Source organism: Phascolarctos cinereus, unplaced genomic scaffold (assembly GCF_003287225.1).
Source record: "Phascolarctos cinereus isolate Bilbo 61053 unplaced genomic scaffold, phaCin_HiC Scaffold_5;HRSCAF=322, whole genome shotgun sequence".
NCBI classification, from domain to species: Eukaryota; Metazoa; Chordata; class Mammalia; order Diprotodontia; family Phascolarctidae; genus Phascolarctos; species Phascolarctos cinereus.
The window spans coordinates 141,949,167-141,973,184 of NW_027555958.1; the positions used below are offsets into that span (position 1 = coordinate 141,949,167).

At 40.0% G+C, this 24,018-nt stretch overlaps 1 protein-coding gene across 1 annotated transcript in view; it reads right to left on the reverse strand.

Moving 5' to 3' along the window:
• Window positions 1-22,901, reverse strand: part of DCBLD1 (discoidin, CUB and LCCL domain containing 1) — a 108,818-nt gene extending 85,917 nt beyond the window's left edge. Inside the window, 1 exon segment of the mRNA XM_020971643.2 lies at window positions 22,394-22,901. Coding sequence (XP_020827302.1) covers window positions 22,394-22,562 — 169 coding nt within the window. The 5' untranslated portion in view covers window positions 22,563-22,901.
• Between the last annotated feature and the right edge of the window lie 1,117 nt (window positions 22,902-24,018).

Genomic DNA, 24,018 nt, shown 5'->3' on the forward strand with positions numbered 1-24,018 from the left:
CCTCAGTTTCCTCATCTGTAAAATCAGCTGGAGAAGGAAATGGCAAATCACTCTGGTATCTTTGCCAAGAAAATCCCCAAAGGGGGCCACAAAGCATTGGATGTGACTAAAAACAACTGAACAACAACAAATTAATTTCTTTGGGCCTCAGTTTTCCTTCTCTGAAAGAAATAAGAGTTGAACTTGGTGACCTCTATAGCCTTTTCCAGTTCTGTGGTTCATGATCCTATGACCAATGAACACTCAGGCCCCTCCTAGCTCCAAATCTCTGATCCCTCGACTATGGTGAGATAAAAGACCATGACTATAGACTTGAAACCAGGTATCATGGTCAGCAGATATTTCTGAGAATTTCTTTAAGTCATTTCCCTTCTATCTATGATTGTTCTCCGCAGCATCAATAATTTCACTAAACTGATGTACAGCAAATGAAGGGTATGGTTTTTAACTTCAACAGATGAGAAACAGTATGAAATTAAAGTCAAATCAAAAGATCATCGATGGTGTATTTGTAATGGAAGATTTCCTATCAGCTAAAAGTACCATCCAGGAACAAAGAGGTTTAAAAGCATGGAGATGAAACTTGTTTTACTAAGCTCATCCATAAGCCTTCTTCAAGGACACTTCCATGTAAGTGAGAATAAAGGAAGGTTCTATTTTAAGCATTAGATAAACATCTCCACACCTAGAAAAAAACAAAGTTAGCGCTCTTGGAGATTAGTTTGTCCAACAGTCTCACTCTACAACTTACAGAGGAAGAGCGGGGACTGAAACCGAATTTCCTGACTCTCAATCCATGTTGTCTGATAGTAAAAGGTCCTTGCAATTGTTTTTTCTTTTTTGCAATTACATGTTGATGTACATGGGATAGCTATTTGCAAGGATACTCAATTTTAATGTCAGCTATCTGGTCCTTGACACTGTCCAAGGGATGCTAGCTATGGAAAGTTAGATAACTTTTTGTAAATTGCAGGGACTTTCATTGGAAGATTTCAAAATAATTTTATATCTATCATGGAATGCTTTTACATTTAAATTCCTCAAATATTGAGAAAATTACATTCCAACATGCACTAACAATAATGCCCAGTGGATAGAGAACCAGCCCTGGATTCAGGAGGACCTGAGTTCAAATCTGGCCTCAGATACATAACACTTACTAGCTGTGTGACCCTGGGTAAGTCACTTAACCCCCATTGCCCAACCCCCCCAAAAAAAAATCCCCAATAATGCCAAAAATATGGCACTGAATTAATGGAAAATTCAAAGTCAGGACATATAGTCCTTAAGCCAGGCTCAGCAACTAATCTGCAGTGTGACCTTAGGCAAGTCACATATTCTACATTTCCATTTCCTAATTCTGTAGGATGTGTTAGGATGGAAACTCCTTCAAAGAAGGGATTGTTTCCTTTTTTGTATTTGTATCTCCCATGCCTTGCACACTGCCTGGCACAAGTGGCACTGAATAAATGCTTATTGATCTTGAAAAATAACATAGGAGTGTGTAATCAGACTGAGATATGAGTAACATTCTAAATGTCTCCAATAAGAGAGTTCTTAACTTGAAGTTCATGAACTTGTTTTTTGAATGTTTTAGTAACTGTACTTTAATATACGTGGTTTCCTTTGTTTGAAAATGTATTTCATTTTATGCGTTTAAAAACCTTCTGAGAAGCAGATCCAAAAACACGAAAAAGGTTAAGAATGCCTGTTCTAGACAGTCTGGGAAAATTCAGTTTCATGACTACACATGCATAACCTATATTGAATTGCTTGCCTTCTCAATGAGGGGGGTTGGTGAGGGAGAAAGGGGCAGAATTTGGAACTCAAAGTTTTAAAGCTGAATGTTAAGAATTGTTTTTACATATAATTGGGGGAAAATAAAATATTATATAAAAAATAAAATAAAAAAAGATTTAAAGCCAGGTTAAAAAAAATTTAGTGTCAGCAACTTTTTTATGAGAATGTTACATAGTGCTGGGCCAGTATGAGAACTGTATACAAAAGAATCCTCCAAACACATACTCCTAGGACCAAAGTTCTGGTGAGAGGACGCCCTTGACCTTAGAGTTCTAAAAATAACATTGAAATTGTGACCACTCTCTTTAAACTAGTCCTCAGAAGGAAGTCCTCCCTCTCCACCTACTCCCTTCCTACTATTACACCATGCCCATGTTTTCATCATTAACATCCTAAGATGAATTAATTAGCTTTAGCTGCATGAGAGATTTAACGGTAATTTTGCAGACGAAAGATAGGACGGAAAAAACAAGAGCACAAAGTGATCGGTCCAAGACAATTGTTTGTCTCTGCTTAATAGATGCTCAGGATGCGGAAGTCAGAAGAGTGGTGGCTGACCTTTATTCATAATAATGTCAGGATGTTGATGCAACATTCAAGCTGCTCTCACATAAAAGAAATGTGGACACATATGGGAATCTTCCCTTCTCTTTATAAAGTAATACATTTGCTAAATTTATTTCCAGTATTTAAACATGCATATTTTCAACTTTTGGCTGAAATGAACTATAACTAAAAAGGCCACTTCTCTCCCTTGAGCCCAGAAAGTCATGGATATTACTATAAAGCAAAGTAAAGATAATCCAGGAATTCTTGATTAAGGATGCAAACACCCCCTCCTTTCTGATATGCCCTCTCTGCCACTGGCTTCAGTGATATTGTGCTGTCATGGGTCTCCTCTAAACTCTCCCAACAACCCCTTCTTGGGTGCCTTTGCTGGCTCATTCCCCTCTTGTCTCTTACATGTCACTGACCTCCAAAGTTCTGTCCTTGACTTTCCCCTCTTTACCCTTTCCTCCTGGTGTTAATTACAGATATAGGAGGATGGCTGATGTGAAGGTATCGAGGTGAGAATGCAGGACAAGATCAGGCAGCTGTTCTGGCTGGAATGTGGGGTGCAGGAAGGGGAGCATACTAACAAAATAGGCTGGAAAATGGGTTGTAACTAGGGGGTGGGTGTGTTTTTATGCCAGCTTCAAGAAGGTTTTTAGTTTTAGGGGTTTTTTTTCATTTTATACAACAAACAAGAAGGAAGCTTTAAATGTTTTTGAGCAAGGAAGTAACATCAGCAACCACTCCTCTTAAGTTCCAGTTTCCATATTCTCAGGATGATAGGTGGATAGAGTCAGGAGACCTAAGTTCAATTCCTGTCTCAGACAGTTACAAGTTATTTAACTTCTCTTACCCTCAGTGCTCTCATCTGTTAAATGGGGATGATAATAATAGCACCTGAATTATAGAATGTACCTTGCAAACCTCAAAATGCCACATTAAATGGTTTTTTTTGTTCAATCATTTCCAATTGTGTCTGACTCTTTGTGACCTCATTTGAGGTTTTCTTGGTAAAGATACTGGAGTGGTTTGCCTTTTCCTTCTCCAGCTCATTTTACAGATGAGGAAACTGAGGCAAACAGGGTTAAGTGACTTGCCCAAGGTCACATAGCTAGTAAGTGTCTGAGGCCAGATTTGAACTCAAGAAGAGTCTCCCTGACTTCAGGCCTGGCACTCTATCTACTGCACCATCTAGCTGCCCCACATAAATACTAGCTATTATTATTATTATTGTTGTTATTATTATCATTATTATTATTTTCCAACTATCTACTGAATTTCCTTCTACCTCAGCTATTATTATACTACATTGCTTCTTCAGGATCACATGTCCCTCTGGAAGGACCTCAAAAGCCAACCTTTACATGAATAAGACTCCCTTCCACGTTATTTCTAATGCGGTCACCCAAGCTTTTGCTTCAAGATCTCTAGTGAAGAAGTACCTATTAACCTGTCAAGAAATCCTATCCCCTTTCAGGAGAGTTCTAATTATTAGGAACTTTTCCCTCACATTAAGCCTTAATTTACCCCTGAAATTTTCACCCATTGCTATTAGTTCTGCCCTCTGAAGTTGAGCAAATTAAGTCTAATGCTTATTTCTTGTGACAGGCTTTCCACCTGGCACATTCCCTCACCCATTTTCTCTTCTCTAGAGCATTCCCAGTTCCTTAACCAATCTTCATATGGCCTGAGCTTGAGGTCTTCCTAGTTGTCATCCTCTGGATGTTCTCTAGCTTTTAAATATACTTCTTAACGTGTGCTGCCTAGAACTGAATACTCCAGATACAGTTTTAGAACAAGGCACAGGAAAGCAGGGCTATCACTGGCCTTGACCAGGACACTCTGACCTCTCTTAATGTTGCCTAAGATTGTATTAGCTTTCCTGGCAGCTATCACATCATACCAACTTTTGGTCCTTTAAACTCCCCAGATTTCTTTCAGACAAACTACAGTTTAGACATAAATTCGTTATGTTGAACTTGGAAAGTTCATTTTTTTTAAACTCCAGTGTAAGCCTTAACATTTATCCATTATCAAGTGAGATATTTGTAAAGTATTTAGTACAGTGCTGGGCACAGTAGGTACTTAATAAATGTTTATTCTCTAATCTTCCCTTCTCCCATCCCTATTAAATATCATCTTTTTTGACTTGGCCCAATATTCTAGGTTGTCAAGATCTTTTTTAACCCAATATCATATTTAGTTTGTAAGTTATCCTTCCCAGCTTTCTGCCAGCATGCCATCCTATGTTGTTTTTTTTCCCCCTCACACTTTTGGACTTACAGCCTTTTAACTGATATCTACCCACTTAGTCCATCTTTCCTCATTTGGTCTCCCTGGCCTCCATAACCAAGCTTAACTCTATAGTAAACTATTTAGATTATGTTTCACTAGTTACTCCCCTTCCCTCCTCTCTCTGCTTCACCACCTACCATCTATTGACTTACAAACTTTCATTCCCAGGTAACTCCTACTATCTCATTTCCCCAGGGCAAGGCAGTCACTGGAGAAAATCAAGGCATAATGCTGATTTTAGGCCACTAAAATTTATGGTTCATAACATCAGAGAAGCTCTATCTCCAATTTGATAATACTTCACTGAAAATATTGAGGCTATCTGACTTGAACTCCCTCAATTCTCCTCTATTTCTCAAATTTCTCAGTGGTTCTCTCATCCTATCTTCTAGTCACAGGAGGCATAGCCTTCCTCAACACTGAGGTTAATCCCTCTATTACACCCTTGACCCCATTTCCTCCTGACTTCTGGAGTTGGTCTCTCCAACAATCATCTCTCCCCTCACTCATCTTTAATTTAATCCTTCTCCCTCCAATTGTCACCTCTTCCCATCTGCTTAACTAATGTGTTCTGGTCTATTCATACCGAAAAAGCCTTTCTTTGACCCTTCTATCTCTCATCCAGTTACTCTCCTCTTTTTCCTCCCCTTTACTACTGAAAAAAGTGTCATTTTTTTTAAAACACCCAATGCCTTTACTTCCTCATTATTAGCTCTTATCAATCTTTTGCAGCTGGAAATTATACCCCCAACCACTTAACTGGAACTTGTTTCATCAAAAGCTTACCAGTGATACCCTAATCTGTAAATCCAATGGCCTCTTTTTAGATCTCATTGTCCTTGATTTTTCAGACACTGTTAACCATACCCTCCTTCTGGATCAAATAATCATTCAAATAGGCACATATTTATTAAGCACTTATTATGTGCCAGGTGCTAGAAATATAAAAGGCCCTGAAGGAGCTTACATTCTATTAGGGGAAAAAACATGTATGTGTGTGTGTTGTGTGTGTGTGTGTGTGTGTGTGTGTGTGTGCACAAACTATATAAAAGATAAATTCATGCAATGCAGGGATTGAGTGAGGGGTGGGGTGGGAATTCAGGAAAACCTCCTGTAGGAGAGATGTCACTCAAGCTGTGCTTTAAAGAAACTAGACATTTCTCCCTGGACTATACAGATAACAAATTTCTGGTTGTCTTCCTACCTTTCCAAACATTCCTGTTCTTGCTACTCAATCTCTTCTAACCCCTAAATGTGGGTGTGTTCCACCCATCCAAGGCTCTGTCATTGACCCCGTACACTCTCTCTCTGAATTCACTTCTAGGCAATCTCATTCATTCCTACAATTTCAACTCTTCCTTTTAAGTAGAAGGTTCCCAAATCTGTTATCTCTGGTTATGACCCCTCTCTTGACCTATAAATTCCTGTATTTCCAACTGAATGCTTCACTATCACTTCAAAGTCAGCATGTCCAAAACTGGACTCATTCTTTCCCTATAAACCTGTTCCTTCTCCTGACTTAATTACAACTTTTTTTTGATCACACCACCATTCATTTCTCCCATGTGTTTAATTTGGGATTTACTTTTGACTCTGTCTTCTCTTTCACCTCTAAATCAAATCAGTTATGGGATCTTGGCTCTACCTCTTCGAAATCTGTCAAATCTGGCCCCTCCTCTCTTTCCCCAATTTCATCACCCTCATATAGGCCCTCATTACCATTTACCTGGACTATTACAATAGTCTTTTAACAATGCTTCCCAACTCCATTTTCTATCCAATGCCTGAATAATATTTCTTATACATAGATCTGGTCCTCTTACTCTTTGGCTCAAAAATCTTAAGTACTTCCCTATTATTTACCCAGTAAAGCTCCAAATATGCAGGTTGCTGCAATTAAGACCCTGCACAATCTGTTTTGTTCCTACTTTATTTGTTTTCGGGGTTTTTTTGGGGGGGTAGGCAATGGGGTTAAGTGACTTGCCCAGGGTCACACAGCTAGTAAGTGTTATGTGCCTGAGGCCAGATTTGGCCTCCTGAATCCAGGGCCAGTGCTATATCCACTGTGCCACCTAGCTGCCCCTTGTTCCTACTTTATCTCATACCACCCTCTCTATGCATTCTAAAATCCAGATAAACTGTTTTTTCAATGCTAGTACAACACCATGCATATATCCACCCCTTAGACATTATGTATATTCAACATCATGAACATACACCAAGAATAAGTAATAAAAAAACACATATTTATCTGAAAAGTCTGTGGACTTTATGTGGAAACAAAAAAGCAAAACAAAGAATGACAATTGTTTTGGACATGCTGAGTCTGCTGAGATTCCCCATCAATTGGGGAATGTTTGATGAACAAATTGAGGTACATGAATATAATGAAAATGGGGAATGAGAAACTCAGAGAAACACGGCAACAAAGTGATACCTAATACAGGGCCACAAGAGATTTGCCTGGTGAGGAGCGAGGGAGTGGGGATACAAGTCCTCTCCATAGTGGGCCAGAAACCACCGTTCCCAGTCCTCACTAAAATACCACTCAACATGTCCAAAACAACTTATTGCCTTTCCCCAAAAACTCACCCATCTTCTGAGCTTGACTATTATTGTTAAGGGCACCACCAAACTCCAAGTCTTCCAGTTTAATGACCTTGGCATCTTTTTTAACTCCTCACTTTCAGTTACTTCATAGAGATTCTCAGTTGCTAAATCTTGTTTCTACAACCATAACCTCTCTCTTTTATGTTCCCTTCTTTGCATTCACACATTCACACCTCATTCAGACCTTCATCACCTCTCACCTGGAGAATGGCAATAGTCAAGTCAATTCAACCGCCCATGTGTCAAGTACAGTAATTGGCCTCCAAAACTGGTCTCTTTCTAATCTAATTCATCCTCCTCACAGATATTAAAGCACTTTTCCTAAAAAGTAATGTCATCGTAGTCATTAACTATAGTGACTCACTATATTTCTTTGATCAAATATAAAGTCCTCTGTTGGACATTTAAGGCTTTTTACAAACTGGCTTCTTCCTACCTTTCCTGCCTTCTCATAGGTACTCCCCATCCCCGTGCTATGATAGTTGTGATCTAGCTACCATCGGCCTATTTGCTGTTTGTCCCACATAATATTCAGTCTCCAGTCTCCAATCTCTATGCTTTTTATAGGTTCCCTCCTGCCCACCCCCACCCATATCTAGAAATGCTCTATTTCCACCACTTTACTTCTCTAGGTATTTTCAAGACTCAGTTCAGATATCACCTTCTGCCTTCCTGGCCTGCCCTCCCCAGTCACTTGAGACTTCCTGTCTAAGGTTCCCTTCCTTATACTCATATGTATCTTGTCTGTAACTACTGACATATTAACTCCCCCATTAGTATGTAAGCACCTTGAAGACAGGGACTACTTTTGTTCTTGTCTTGCTTTGTACCCAACAGTGTCTGGCACATTGTACGGGCTTACGAAATGCATAATGATTAACTGGTGCTTCATAGACCACCACCAGCTCACACTAAGGAGTGTAACCCTGAGAACCCAAACAGAGCCACTATTAGCACAGCACTCCTTTCCTGAAGATTGTCTTCTGCTCCCAAAACCTATGAAGGAACACAGGTAGGTCACCCTAAGAGATGAGCTAGGTCTAGTCCTTGCCCTTCCTCTACATAGAACTATCTTCTAAACTACAGCATCTATCCCTCCCCCAGGTGAAAGAATTTCTATTTAAGGATCTATGTAGGATTGGTGTGTATGAGCTAACACAGAATAAGGAAAGCAAAACCAAGAGAAAAAGATACATGTCTACAAATGTAAATGAAAATAGAACCAAAAGGTAACTTTATTTATATTAAATACATTGACCAATACTGATTCTAAAAGATAGGCAAAACTGTTTTCCAAGTAGAGAACATTTTGCATGTCCAGTGCAAGTAGAGGGAGTATGGGAAGGGAGAAAAGACTATAGATTGTGGAATGAAATGTGGTTGTACTTAAAAAGATATTGTTGTCATATCAAACAATTTTGCACAATTTTTTTCCCTAGTACAATAAATGGTTGATGAAAGATAGGAAAGGAAAAGTCAGTCAACAAACATTTAGTAAGTACTTACTATATGCCAAGTACTGTTTTTAAAAAGGTAAAAATGTAATCTCTGTCCTTTAGAAGCTCATATTCTAATAGGGAGCGAATATGCAAATAACCATATATGAACAAAGTGGATGAAAGGTGACTCTGAGGGAAGGAGTTAGCAGTAGGGGAGACTGGGAAAGGTCTGGCAAGAAGGTAAGACTTGAGCTGAGTCCTGAAGGAAGCCAATATTCAGAAGTGAGGAGGGAGAGCAATCCAGGCATTGGGGAAAACCATTGAAAAGCTCTGGAGCTGGGACATGGAGCAACAGAGTGTGAGAAACAGCAAGAACAGAGATGTTCGATCATAAAAGTACATATATAGGAGAGTAAAGTGTAAGAAGACTAAGAATATACAAAGTGCTTTAAATGCCCACAAGAGCATTTTATATTTTATCTTGGAGGTAATAGGAAGTCATTGGAGTTTACTAAGTAGCATATGCAGGGATGACATAGACCAGGGGTAGGGAACCTATGGCCTCAAGGCCACATGTGGCCTTCTAGGTCCTCAGGTGCGGCCTTTTGGCTGAGTCCAAATTTTACAAAACAAATCCTTTTATTAAGGGGACTTGTTCTGTGAAATTTGGATTCAGTCAAAGGGCTACACTTGAGGACCTAAAGTACCACATGTGGCCTTGAGGCTGCAGGTTCCCCACCCCTGACATAGACCAACCTGTGCTTTAGGACAATCACTTTGGCAGCTAAGAGGAGAAAAGAAGAGAATGGAGAGAACTCTGAGGCAGGTTGACCAACAAGAATGCCACTTATTGTAAGAGTTGATGTATGAGGTGATGATAGCCTATACCAGGGTGGTGGCTTTATGAATAGAGAGAAAGGGAAGCATAGCAGAGCTGTTATAAAGGTAGAGATGACTTGGCAACAGGGAGTTTATGTGGAATGTGACAGAAGAGTTGAGGATGACATTGAGGATAGTGATACCTAACACATAGGTGCTTAATAAATGCTTGTTGAATTGATTTGGCCAGTCTCCAGGTGAGAGGTGATGAAGTCTGAACAAGGGGTGAATGTGTGAATGAAAAGAAGGGGACAGAAAAGAGAGAGATTATGGATGCAGAAACGAGATTTGGAAATTGAGAATATATAAGAGGTGGCCAAGAGTGAGGAGTTAAGAAGGATGTTAAGGTTATTACATGGTGCCCTCAACAATAAGATTGGGGTTCAAAAGAGGGAAGCATTTGAAGGGAAAGATATGAGCTTAGTTTGGAACACGGTAATTTGAGGTATACCTGAGCCATGTAGTTTGAGGTGACCAAAAAGCAACTTAAGACAAGAGATTGGCACTGAGGATAGATTAAGCCTGCACAGTGGTACTAACTGAACCCACAGGAGCTGATGAAATCACCAAATAAGATAATACGGAGAGAAAAGAGAAGGTGGCCCAGGTCAGAGTTTTGGAGGGCATAGTTGGAGGGCAAGATCTGGATGAACAGGGGATTGAAAAGGTGCTGCCAGATAGATAGGATAACCAGGAGAGAGCAGTCATAAAGGCCTAGAAAGGAGAATCTAGAAGGAGTGTGTGTCAAAGGCTGAAGGGAGGTCAAGAAGAATTAGGATTGAGAAAAGCATAGTGTATTTGGCAATAAAGAGATCACTGGTGACTTTGAAGACAGCATTTTCAGAGGTGCAATAGATAACTGGGAAGCCCTCTGAGTGATATGAAAGGAGAAAAGGGAAGAGGAAGCTCTTCAGGAATGGCCTCCACTTTTCCTGAGAATTATAATTAATTTATATATATAAATAAACATATAAAAATATATAATTAATTATATATATACATAAAAATATAATTAATTCAGAGAATTATGAAATGGAAGGAACAGATACCCTGAAAGACTTGAGATGGGATGAGAAGATTTGAATCAGAGGGCAAATCAAAAGGGAGGTATAAAAGGGATTGCTTTGCTATGGTTAGGGCCCAGTTAAGGCTGTGCCAGTTAAGACTAGTAGATACAATACAATTTTATGGCAATTAGACTACACAGTGGATAGGATGCTGGACCTGAAGTCAGGAGGACCTGATTTCCAATCCAGCCATAGTCACTTTCTAGCTGTATGACCTTGAACAAGTCCTATAACCTCTGCCTACCTAAGTTTCTTTTTCTGCAAAATGGGGATAATAATAGCATCTAGGGTTATGGGAGGATAAAATGAGAAACATAGTATTTGCAAAATGTTTTGCAAACCTTAAAGCACTATCTAAATGCTACTAATTATTATGATCGTTACTCTTATTATTCTCCAGCTCCAGAGTGGTGGTGATAGGACAAAGGGGGAAAAAATGCAAGAACAGAGGGTGGCTTCAAGCTGAATTGATTCACAAAGGTATAGAGACAGGGAGAGTAGGGGAGTGTAGCCAGTTCAGGGGTGATAACCTAGAAAAGGGTGAAGGGACTGGAGGTCACAGTGACAAAGGACAAAGTTAGACAAAGGCAGGGGAGAAGATAGAATGATAAAAGGTCATGATTAGATAAAGGAATCTCAGAGTCTGTGAACATAAAAGATGGCAAGGCAACGTGTGTAGCTGAGGTGGAGAGAAGTAGGTCATGAGAATTGAGAAGAAGAATTGAGAAGAGAGGAACTGTGAAATTCAGACATTTGAAGGAGTAATAATATGTATGTTGGAATCTCCTCATATGAGGGCAGGAGTTGGAGAAGTGAGAAAGACTGGGAGTCAAACACTGAACTCATAGAGGAAGGAAGGAGAATGTCCCAAGGAGTCTATAGATAAGTAACAACCGCCCCCTCCCGACTCTGGATTGGGTGATGAGCACCACCAACAGATGATCCAGGGTATTAAGAGTAAAAGTGTGACCAGTACTGGAATAGTGACCAGGGATTCAGTGTCATCAGGCAGGAGCCAGGTCTCAGTGAGTGCAGGTGAGAATGGAAAAAGTTTAAGATGAGAGCAAGTTTCTTGATTATGGAACAGGCATTCTAGAGAGCACAACAGAAGGTATGGGGAGATCTAGAAGGAAGGAGTATATCGGAAAATGATTGTGATATTTTTAAAAAGGATATCAATAAAAACTCTTTAAAGAAAAGAAATTCAGTTTTTTATAACTAGTAACAATACTTGGAAAACAACCATGTTCATATCTGAATTTCTGGTAACAGCAACTCTCATCTATATAGCATTAAACATTTTTCAAAGCACTTTCATCACAAACATCACAGTATTACCATTGCCATTTGATGGAAACTGAGGTTCTGAGATGATCACTTTTAAATGGTGATGCCAGAACTCAAGCCTAGATCTTCTGACTCCAAATTCATTTTACCATGCTCCTAGGATAGCAACAGGCCTCAAAAGCTAAAATGAAAATGCCATGCTCCTTTCACTTGACCCTAGACTTCCTTTCTATAGATAAAAATGACTGTGGATATGTCACTACCGAGATTACTATATTTTGAGATAACTCAAAATTCAGAGGGAGCAAATTGAAATTTACTAGACACTTAAGTACAAGTATTTTGTTTTCTATTATAGGTATAATTACCTCAATTTTTCTAAAACAATATCAAAAGTAGACTAAAGAGCCTTACATTAAAAGGAACCCTGTTTTGTAGGCATGGACTTTTATATCAGAGTTCTTTTGTTGTTGTTTTCAGCAGAGAAACACCTATATCTGCAACCTGCAGGTATATTGCTTTAGGCCAAATTGAATGAAATATCTAAGAAGGGTGTAACAGGTATTAGAGGTTGTAAAAAAGTAAGATACGAGTGGCATTTGTAATATCTAGACAAGTTGGTTGATTCCAAAACCATGTTGGGTTAACTTGACTCTAAGAGAATACAAGCAAAAGACGGATGAGCAGGGAATATATGATTGTGCACTCAAAAGAGAAAAAGAGAAAAGCAATCAATGTTTACTGAGCAGAAAATAGGAAGCCTTGGTGGGGAAAAAAATGACATCTTGTCATGCATCTAATGAGGCAAAAATGCTAGCGAGTTAGAAAACCAAAAATTAGAGCCTATCAAACTAAATACTTGTCTTCAAGGAGAAAGAGAAGTAAGAATATACTGTTCTCAAAGGATGTGGACTGCTTTCATGCACTATACATCATCAATCACAACATAGTGAAAGCAAGTTGTTAGTTATCAACTGTCATTTTAAAGGAAAATATTAGAATTTCCTCTGTGGCAAATACAATTGTATAAATGACAACAGAAAAGAACACTACAAGTTATGAAGAACTACAGCAATTTATTAAACCTCAGTGGAGGTTTCCATGATGACAGAGTGGATTAGAAGCCAGAGCATCTGAGTATGACTCAGGCAAGTCACTTCACCTTTTGTGCCTCAGTTTCCTCATTTGGAAGATGAAAGGGTAAGATGATCCAAAGTCCCTTCTATCCTTAGATCCTGTGAAATAAGTAAGCACTCTGTTCTTCTCCAGCTTGTTTTCCACTAAACACTAGCATGCATTTAGAAGAGCAAACTAGCTGTACAAGACAGATATTCCGTGGCCATCCAAAAATCTGAGAGTCAACAATAAGGAACTGACCACAGCTGTATCGTCCCCCTTCCTCATATACACATCTAAAACACCCACATTGCCTCCCTCCCTCCCCCACTTAAAAGTCAAGAAAGTTTCCAAGGATTTTCAGGCTATTCTGAATTAGTGGGTGAATGAAGCAGAGATATTTTTCTCCTCATCTCTTTTGTGGTATGGAGATAGGTGGGCTCCTTTTTTCTATAGAAGAGTTTTTTGGGAGACTAAGCAAAGTAGGTATTCTCTGGAGAAAAAAGAGACAATTTTAGTCATTCTGATTCTGGAAACAAGACAACTGCCCCCTAATAAAAAAAAAATGTGGTGTTAGAAAGAATAGAAGAGTTTAATGTTCCAAGGGTACTCCAGAGTCTATTTATTCTTCCTCTAGGGCTGAACCCTACTACAGGAATCTAAAGTGGATTCTTTTTTGTGGGGAAGAAAGAAAAGCTCTGAGTTAAAACAACTTAACCACTTTAAAATAACGTGACTAAAACACACAATCATCAGTCCCTGCCCTGGTTTTCCTTGGGTGCACTGGTAGCTTAAAATTAACTGGCCTTTATAAAATATCCATTTGGCCTGTTATTTGTGAGAAATAATAGCTTAATCTAGTTTTAAAAAAAAGATTGTGCTACAAAAAAATAAAGGCAACTATGTATAAGAGTGCAGTTTTAAATATAATTATAATATTGCAGTTTTAAAACAGGCTAATGAGGAATGAGGAAGTCTTGGGTTTAAATTGCGCCTGAAAATATACTCTGGGTAATCCTGAATAAGTCACTTAACTTCTGTGGCCTGAGGCAACTATCTAAGACAGGGATTCTTAACCCTTTTTTATGTCATGGACCCATGTGGCAGTCTAGCAAAGCCTATGGAACCCTTCTCAGAAAAATGTTTTTTAAATGTATAAAACAAGATACTGAACACAAGATGACAAAGGAAGCCAATTATCCTGAAATCAATCAATCAATCTACCTATCTCTCTATCTGTCTGTCTATCTATCTAACTATGTATTTTTAAACTTTAAGGAGCCTAGGTTAAGAACCTCTGCTCTAAGACTATAAATTGTAAACTTTTGTTGGTTAAAGTAGCAGTCCTCAAATTGTGGACCCCCTGGAAATCGCAAGGCCCTTTCAGAAGATGAGTTAGAAGGCTCTTTCAGTAAGTCAGGTTAAAAATGATGAGGGTCTGGGCTAGCTGTGATAGTAGGAAAAATGCTGGCTATGGAGCCAGCAGACCTATTTCATACCACAAACTTAGAGCTTATGAAACCTTGGGTATATCGCAACATCCATATGCCTCGGGCCACTACTTAGGATTTGGTATGCACTAGGTACAGTAGAGGGAGTTCCCACACTGATGAAATAAATCTTAGATCCTTTGTGTACCATCCTTCTAGGTCACAGTTTACAATCCTCAACCCAGTCTTTTGTTGCCTTCCTTCTGCTCACAAACCTTCTACCCTAGTCCGAGTCCTATCATCTCTTACTTGGACTTCTATTGTAATAGCTTTATCTCTCATCTCTCCCCCCTCTAATTCATCCTTGGCACAGCCGAAAAGTCTCTAATATCTCTAGGATAAAGTACAAAATCCCCTCAGCCTATGTGAGTGGAGATTTGAGAGATGTTGCAGAGGCCGAATTGCCAAGATTTGGCAATTGACTAGATAAAGGAGTTGAAGGAACAGGTAGAGTCCATTGGGTCCAGCAACTTTGCATTTGGTGTCTACCTCCACCTCCCACTCCCTTTACTATATCAGTGAAGGCCCATACATTTATAAAGTGCCTACTATGCACAAAACACTAGGTCCTGGGGATAACAAAGATGGAAACCAAAACTGTCCATGTCCTCAAACTTACAATTTAATAGAGGTAAATAGCATTTGTACAAATAAATGTGATATGATGGGATGTGATAAGGACAAAGGAGAGATTCATAAAAACATTGAAAAATTTCAGGATGGAGGGATCCCTTTGGGTGAACCACTTTGAGTGGTAGTGAAGAGGTAGAGTTGAATTAGGGAAATCTTGTGAGAGACTGCCTAAAGTGCAGTTCCCTCAGGCCTAAGTTATACTTTTCTAGAAAGCCCTGAGTTGAGTTTCCCCTTTCTCAAAAATCCACATCAACACAGGCAGTTCCTGGTCGCTCCCGCTTCCTGGCACACACATACATCTAGTTCCCAAATATGGGTATGTTTGCTTCTATTGGGTATTAGTTGCCCCGTTTAGATTTTACGCCTTCAGTACCCAGCCAGTGGGGGAAAGAGTGGGAGGGGACATGAGTTAGGGCTATAAAACTTTGCTTCTCACAGTCAGTGGGCGCACTCCTTGGCTGCCACTCAGTGAGAAGGGCTGTGCCTTTTCTCATGAGAAAGAATAAAGACCTTTTCTGATCTCTGATTCAGACTCTAAACTCTTGATTTTGGTGGTCACTGCCCCACACAAGGTGATACCTGAGGAAGACATAAAGGGAAAAAAAAAGAGGATTAAAAATTGCTTCGGAGGGGAAGACGGTTTATAAGCAATTTGTGGTCTGTCTTTCCAGAAAGTAGAGAATGTCTGGGGAGAAAAGCCCAACTCATTTGAAAAATAAGTGAGCGTTCAGAAGCAGAACCTGGAGATAAAATCCTTCCTTATTACTGAGTTTCCAAGTGATTTGTGGCAGCCTTTCTTATAAATCTCTAAATTATCTTGAAATATGCATTTACCACAGGATTCTGTAAACAACAAAAACCTGGAATTTCTGCTAATGTTTATTACAAACTTCAAAACAGCACACAAACCAAAGGATGAAGGAGAAAGGAAACAAACCCATATGTGTTAATAAAGCACTGATTAGAAGACTTTAAAAATATGAAAAAGCACAGCAAATGATGATGAGGAAGAGGAAGAAGAAGATAATTGGCATAGAGCTGGAAAAGTGTTTTCTGTTTATATTACCTCATCTGATCCTATAACAACCATGTGAGGTGGGTACTATTATTAACCCCATTTTACAGATCTGGGAACTGAGGCTCTGAGTAGTTAAGTGCCTTGCCCAGGTTCACATGACCAGTAAGTGTCAGAGGTGAGATTCAAACCCAGGTTCTCCTAAGGATTCTGGAAATCCTCCCATAGAATAATTTCATCAACTTAGATAGCACTTGCCCAAGCCCAAGTCCCTTGTCTTCTCAACTAAAACTGTCTTCTCAACAACTGATTCAAAAGAGCCTTCTTGGTACTGCCAGGAAAAATTTCTCAGAGCTTCCCACGATCTTTTGTTCAAATAAGATTGATACAGTCCTGTAACAGATGGCAGTAATCACATTTTCAATATGTGGTTTCAAATCTTACTCATATATTATTTTTCTTTACCCCATTCTCTTAAACTACAAGACAGCGTTCTTCCAAAATATTCAGGTTCATCCTCCTCCTTCTCTTCTTCCAACTTCCTCCTCCTCCATCTCCTCCTTCTCCTCCTTCTCCCATTCTTATACCAAAAGGAGCCCTTTTGCAGGACTGACTCTGGACTCACTATACTAGGGTCCCAAACGCTGGCTATTATTTCATCATAAGGAACTGTAGCCACAAATAACCATATGACTTCTTCATTTACCAGCAACAACCCCCCACCCCCAAACAAACAACTATTTTTAACCACAACTAAGGCCTGAACATCTGGAAGATTACATCAACATGACTTCTCAACTTCAAAAAAGATTAATTGCTCCCACAGACTAAAATTCTTTAAAGGGGGATGGGGAAGAAGAGGATGGAAATCCATGTTGTTCCTTCCTCTTCACTTAAATTCCCTAAATCTGCCTGGCCAGAAATAAATTTTGTCTTTTAAAAAACACTTTTTTCAGACTTTCCTAAAAACCAACAGGCTTTTTAGCAGTTGTCTTATGTATGCCATTTCTTTACTTCACCTTGGAATCATTTCATATATGTGTCTTGACGCCTCAAATAAAGAACAATGTCTTTAGAGAAATTGTTGAGAGTTGAAACTGGAGTCCTGGAACCTGAGTTCAAATCCCAGTTTGCTTTTTACTCCGGTATGCCGTTGGGCAAGTCACTTAACCTGTCTGAGTCTTGGGGGAAGGGGTGGGTTGGCCTTAAAGATTGAAGCTTTAGGTCTATGATCCTAAGAAAAGCAGACTACGTTCTCTACTCCTTTTACATTCCACTCTCCAGTGTTTGTTGAGTGAGTGAAAGATCTATTAAAAGGTGAAAGGAATGAAGCTTTTTAATGTGCATGGTGACTGATAGTTATGGAATACATATAGAAACAGATTCTATATTGTATAACTATTCTTCATAAACTCAGAAATGTTTGCATAAACAAATTATTTTGTCTCCAAATTAATGAAACCCTCTGAACATGTCATAAATAGTTTAACTTCTGTCCAAATAACTTAAAAATAAATGACAACTCATTTATTTAAGATTGTGGCTTTTCCTTTTCATCCCCCAAGTCTGTTTCTAGCATCCTGAGGTTAGCAGTGTCTAAAGTGTCTAAAACAGAGATCAAAAATCCTGTTTTGACATGATCAAAGCTAAAATCTTGATTTTTACAAATATCCTTTGAACCCATTTTTGGTTGTTTTAGTGTAACCTATTTCCTTCCTGAAATATTTAGTGTAAATATTAAGCGTTTATGAATGGAAAAAAATTATCTACACCAGTGACCCAGGTGACATCATGCCTACTGTTCCACTGGCATGCATTTTTTCTGTCCACAGGGTCTCCATTTAAAAGACATATAGAAAGCAAATATCTTTCTTGACCCATGGATACTCAACACAATGCTTTATAAATCTGCTGTTAAGGCAATAAGGTTGGGACTAAATCATAGCCACTGTAGCTATACCAGGAGAGTCAAAAGAAAGGAGTAGTCTGCATTATGAAACTAAATTTTATTCTCTAAGTGATAAAAATTATGTTGGAACAGCTTGTGCCAATACTTGCTTTCACTTAAGCAGATATGAGGGACCAACACTGCAATGTGGTGTTGCCAAACTGCAATCCATGCATGACTTAAAATAATCCCACTTATCAGCCTTATGAGTATGTACACTAAATCCTATTATAACATTGCTCATTGTTACACGGCTTTGGATACACGACAGATCAAATTATGTCCCCGAAATATGTCAACTATGTACAATAAGAGCCTATTTCTGCATCCCTAAACCAGCTTTAAAAAGAAGTTTTACAGTTCCAAAAACGGTCCTTACACTCTTATATTTTTGAATATACTCTCACTCCTAGAAGAATAGGGCAAAGATAATGAAATAAATATTCTTGTTTTTTCTCATGCAGAACAAACTGTTATTCATCCAAGACAGTTAGATGAGTGCCTCTTTTCAAGGTCGCTGCTGATGAGCTCCTAAAAATGGAACACCAAGACATAACAAAAACAACTGGAACCACCACCTAACTTCCTAAACAAGTAACACATTTCTAGGACTCAAAACTGAATCATTTGTTTAAGTCAGGTCTTTGAGAAGAAAGCACTAAAATATTTCACTCTATCAATTAAGAAAGCTGTAAATGTTGATATTATTCATCATCAAATGTTCTATCCTCCCCCCAACCTTATTTGTTCAATTTTGCAATGAAATTCAACTCGGATGAACTAGTATTATTGAGAAGCAGTCTGGAAGAGCAGGGGGAAAAACCCAAAATGCTGGAGTAGGTATCAAAGACCTGCATTCAGCTCCTAGCTCCTATTTCTACTATCTGTGTGATAGTCAATAAATAGAAATTTTCTCTGAGCTTCAGTTTTCTCATCTGTAAAACTAGTCTACTACTACTGACCTTCTAGGGCTGTGGGAAACAGTTTTAAAATTCTTGAAACACTAGCTTTGCCATTTACTACGTGTATGACCTTGGGTAAGGCAAGTCACAATCTCTCTGGGCCTCAGTGTCTTCATCTGGAAAATGAGGGGTTGAACTACATGACCTCTAAGTTCTCTTCCAACTCTATGTCTATGCCTCTTTACAAACGTGAGCTGTTGCTTAAGTTATTATTATTATTATTATTATTATTATTATTATTATTGTAATCTCTTCATTCAAGCTCTCAAATATAAGATTTGATTTTAAATTGCCTTCATCCTTTATTAGGGTCCTTGACACTCTCAACTTGCATAATACTTCACAGCAACTGAAACAGTTGCCATAAGAAATATATCACATTTCATCAGTCATCTGTAGTGACATGTTCAATTTAAAGCCAAATTATAAATGTTTACATAGTCACTGCTAACTTCCTCCCGGAAAGCTGTTGTTCAACAAAAAGTCTAGTTAATGGACTGGATGGACATAGATCTAGAGATTTATTTAGAAGCATATATAAGAGCCTTAAACACCCTTGCATAGTTTTGTAAGCTTTGGCTCACCCATCTCTTGTACTTAAAAAGTAACCCTTAATCTGTATTTCGTGACTGGAAAAGTAAAGGAAAAAATAGTTTAAATCAACTGTTATTTGAATACCAACTATATGTATACTGTGGTACTCACAGTTCCAGCATTTAAAAAGGTAATTTGATATTGGGGGTGGGATTTAGAAACTGTGATTTTACTGATGTAGGGAATTCTCAAAGAGGAAAACTCTTAGGCCAAAATACATCAATCAGTCCATAAGCATTTACTAAGCACTTCCTTTGTGCCAGGCATTGTGATAAGCTATGGGTTTACAAAGAAAGACAAACAAAAAGAAACATCCCAAAGCCAATCCCAGTCCTCAGGGAGCTTACATTCTAATGGGAGGGCCAACATGTAACATGCAAGTTATATAAAAAGTAGATGAAAGTGCTCTTCTGAATGGAAGATAAATGCATTAACAGATGATGAGGAATGGGATTAAAAAGGTCTCCTGCAGAAGGTGGGATCTGGACTAAGCTTTGGAGGAAGCCAGGGAAACTAAGAGGTGGGGGTAAGAAAGCAGAGCATTCCAGACATGGGGGATGGCCAGTACAAATGCACAGAGATCAGAGATGGAGTATTATGTGCGAGGATAAGCTAATACATCAGTGTGGCTGGATTGTAAAACATGTAGAGGACAGTAATTTGAAAGAAGACTAGAAAAGAAGGAGGTGGCCAAGTTATTAACAACTTTAAATGCCAAAGAACATTATATTTGATCCCAGAGTTGAGAGTAAGTCACTGAAACATCCTAGAAAGTTAAAAAAGGATGACAGGTGACAGTCAGACCTACACTATAGAAAAATCACCTTACTGAACAATCACAGGGCTTCATCTAATGTTCTGTAATATAAGACCTCAGAGAGTTGCTGGAGTATCTGGAAAGCAGGTGACTTGGCTTTCAGCCTGAATGCTGCCAAAGGTGAGACTTGAACCTAGGTCTTCCTGATTGAATCCAGCTCTCAGTCCACTGAGCCATGATGCCTCTCAAATTAACATATTCATTTTCACAATGAATTGCTAATAATTCTTAATTAGTACCACGAATTAATGCTTAAAATCTTGCCAACAACTGTCACACAGCACTGTGAAAACTGCCATATTTTGGTTTATTTTTAGTTTTCTTTCTGTTTTATATAAGATGGTCCAGAAGGGCTCACTGATCAGGTTCTTTTAGAGTCACTACTCTTAGATAATAGCAACATTACTTGTCAGGTGGAGGATGAGGAAGAATCAAAAGAAACTGAGGCAAAAAAATATGACAGCTTGGGCATAAAAAGCTTCCCCTGGGGTCAGATTGCCACAGTGTAGTCCTTCCCTTCTTTCATTCATTCAGATTAGACAGCTAATTAAGAAAGATTAACAAATCATAGTTGCACATGTCTCAGAGGATTGCTTACTACTTTAATCTGGTGGATTCTCAGCTTCAAGGATAAACTAGGTATGGATTAACTAGGTCAAACCATGCATGGCACGCAGATCGGTCAAAAAGAACAGGCTAAGAGAGGGGAGTGGATTACTAACAGTTATTGAATCAATCATAAATGCTAAAGCTAAAGCAAGTCAACTGGATTCATAAAACTAAAGGGGTAGAGAAGAACAATGGTATTCATTACTCTGACTCAGAGACTCAACCTGATTTGTATCATGGACCCCTTTGGCAGTCTGGTGGGGGGAAAAAAACAAAGACAAAAACAAAAAAATGGAGTCAATAGACATTGAAGAGCCTACTAAGTTCGAGGCATTGTGCTAAGCATAGTGAAACCTATGGACATTTCTGAATGTTTCTAAAGAATTGAAGGAAATGCTGAATTTCAGATAGAGTTTAGTGAAAATAACGATATAATTTTTCACCCAACCCTCTGAAATCTATCTTACAAACCCTGGAGAGTAAGTAGTCGGAATGGGGTTCATGGACCTAAGGTTAAGAAACCCTGCTGTAATTTATCAAAAAGAAGCACAGTCTACCTACTACCACCTTTATGTTTCTTTCCCCAAGGAATGCCAGCACTTTAAATGCTGTTTAGCTAACGTATGACTATGAGTGCCAAAATCATTTGATACCTGCTGCATGGGGGCTTTTTACTAAATCATTTGATACCTGCTCCATGGGGGCTCCCTCCCTCCCTCTCTCTCTCTCTCTCTCTCTCTCTCTCTCTCTCTCTCTCTCTCTCTCTCTCTGTCACTCACACACACACACACACACACACACACACACACACCACACACACACACACACACACACACACACAGATAGCAAGCCTGTCCCTGTGCCCAAGTGCTTGGGGCTGTGACATTTCTCAGGAGGCCAGCAGCCAGGGAATCGGAATTAAACTGAGAGCTAGTTAGTAGGCAGACTGACCACGAACAAACAGGCAGATTCGTTTTGGTTTTATTCTTTTGAATTGTTCATTTGTGGGGCTGGCGGAGAACGATGAGAGACCTCGTTTCGTAAAGCCGCGCGGGTGTCTGGGACCCCAGGATTAAGGGCTGAGGTTTGCACGCGGGCTGCTTGGCACAGGATTTGGAGAGGTGGCGGCGGCTAATCCAACTTCCTTCCTCCCTTCAATCCCTCTCGGGCCCTCAGCCTCAGGAGTATCTCCAGCTCTGGCAGGCGGCCGGGGCCAGCGCCCTGCTAAACTCCCCGAGAAAAGTTGGGGTTTGCCCCTGGCCGGCCGCCGCAGCACTCACCTAGTTTCTCCGCGCGCCCGGCCAGCGGCGCCGCGACCCCGAGCAGCAGCAGCAGCAGCAGCAGCAACAGCAAAAGCAGAGACCTCAGCGTCGGCAGCAGCAGAAGGGCCAGCGGTGGGGGACGCGCTAGGCTCCGACGCGCGAGGTCACGGCTGCCCCCCAAGTCCATGGCTCCGCCGGCTGAGGACGCCAACTTTCTAGGCACTTCCCCTTCGACAGGCAGAGCGCACTTTCCCCCTGGCCAGCAGCTTCAGCTGGCAGCTCTGGCCTCCAGCTGAGCCTCCCTTGCTCTCCCCCCTTTCTCTTTGGGCGGGAGTTGGGGGACCGTCGGCCAGCTCGGCAGGACAGGCTGAATCGGATCCCGCGCCACTGCAGGCGTTATTCCCCTACAGAGCAAACTCCCCCAAGAGGGCCGGCAGCCTAGTCTCTCTCCTCTAAGCTTCTCATTGCCCCAAAGAAGGGGGGGGCAATCCCCGACGTTCCCATTGGAGCCTCTACTCTGCCCAGCCCGCGCTAGGGGTGCCTCCCTCCCGTGGCCACGCCTTCTTCGAGGCAGGACCATAAAAAGGAGGAAGTCGCTCTCCCAGGTCCGGCGAGGATGGAGTCTGTCTGTCTGTCTGTCTGTCTGTCTGTCTGTCTGTCTCCCTCCTCCACCTTTCTCTTCCCTTTCTTTCTCCTTTCTTTCCTTATTTCTTTCTGTTCCTTGTTTCTTCCTTCTCCCGGCTTCCCCCCTCCCTTTCTTTGCTCGCTTCTTTCTCCTCTCCGCTTTTCTCCATGTTTCCTTGTCTCCCCTTACCCATTTTTCCTGCCCTTTTCCAGAAACAGTATAACATAGCTGAGAGATCAGTGAACCTGAAAGTAAAGTTCAAATATGGGCCCTCATGTATTTAACTGCTTGTGTGACCTTGGTTAAGTTCCATAATCCCTCTGGGTCTCAGTTTCCTCATCTATAAAATGAGGCAGTTGGACAAAATGATTTCTAAGGTCCCTTCCATCTCCAAATATATGATCTTCACCACTCTTTTCCTCTTCTCCCTCTCTTTCCTCTATCATTTCACCCTTTATCACCACTTTCCCCTTTCATCTTCTACATTCCCGTTGCTGTCTCTCAGATGTTCAGTACTCTGAAACAAGCAACAACCTATTGTTACCTGTAAGACTATCTGGCCTTAAGACCCCATGAGGAAACAGCTGCTTTTGTTTCTAAGGAAAAAGTGTTCAAGTGCCGGTGTTTTAGACGTTGTGCGCAGCACCCTCCCAAAGACGTGGTTTTGCAGCGTCTACTCCTAAGTCCAGTCCTGTGAGCCTCTCCATTGGAGCTATATATACCAGAATACTTAATGATTTGAAAGGATGGTGATTAGAGCCAACTAAAGTTCTCTTTCCTCTATGAAGCTTTACTTGGCTACCACAGCCCCCAACTGATACCTTTTTTTCTGAACGACTAATGCACTTATAATCTGTGCCACACAGTTTAGCACTTAATTATATGCTGTCTTGTTTGAGTTTTTTAATTACTACATATGTTTTAGTGTTGTCCTTACAATTAGACTTTAAGCTTATATATAGGGACAATAGAACCACGATAAGTATTTTTAAATGTTTGTTTCATGAAACATTTTTGT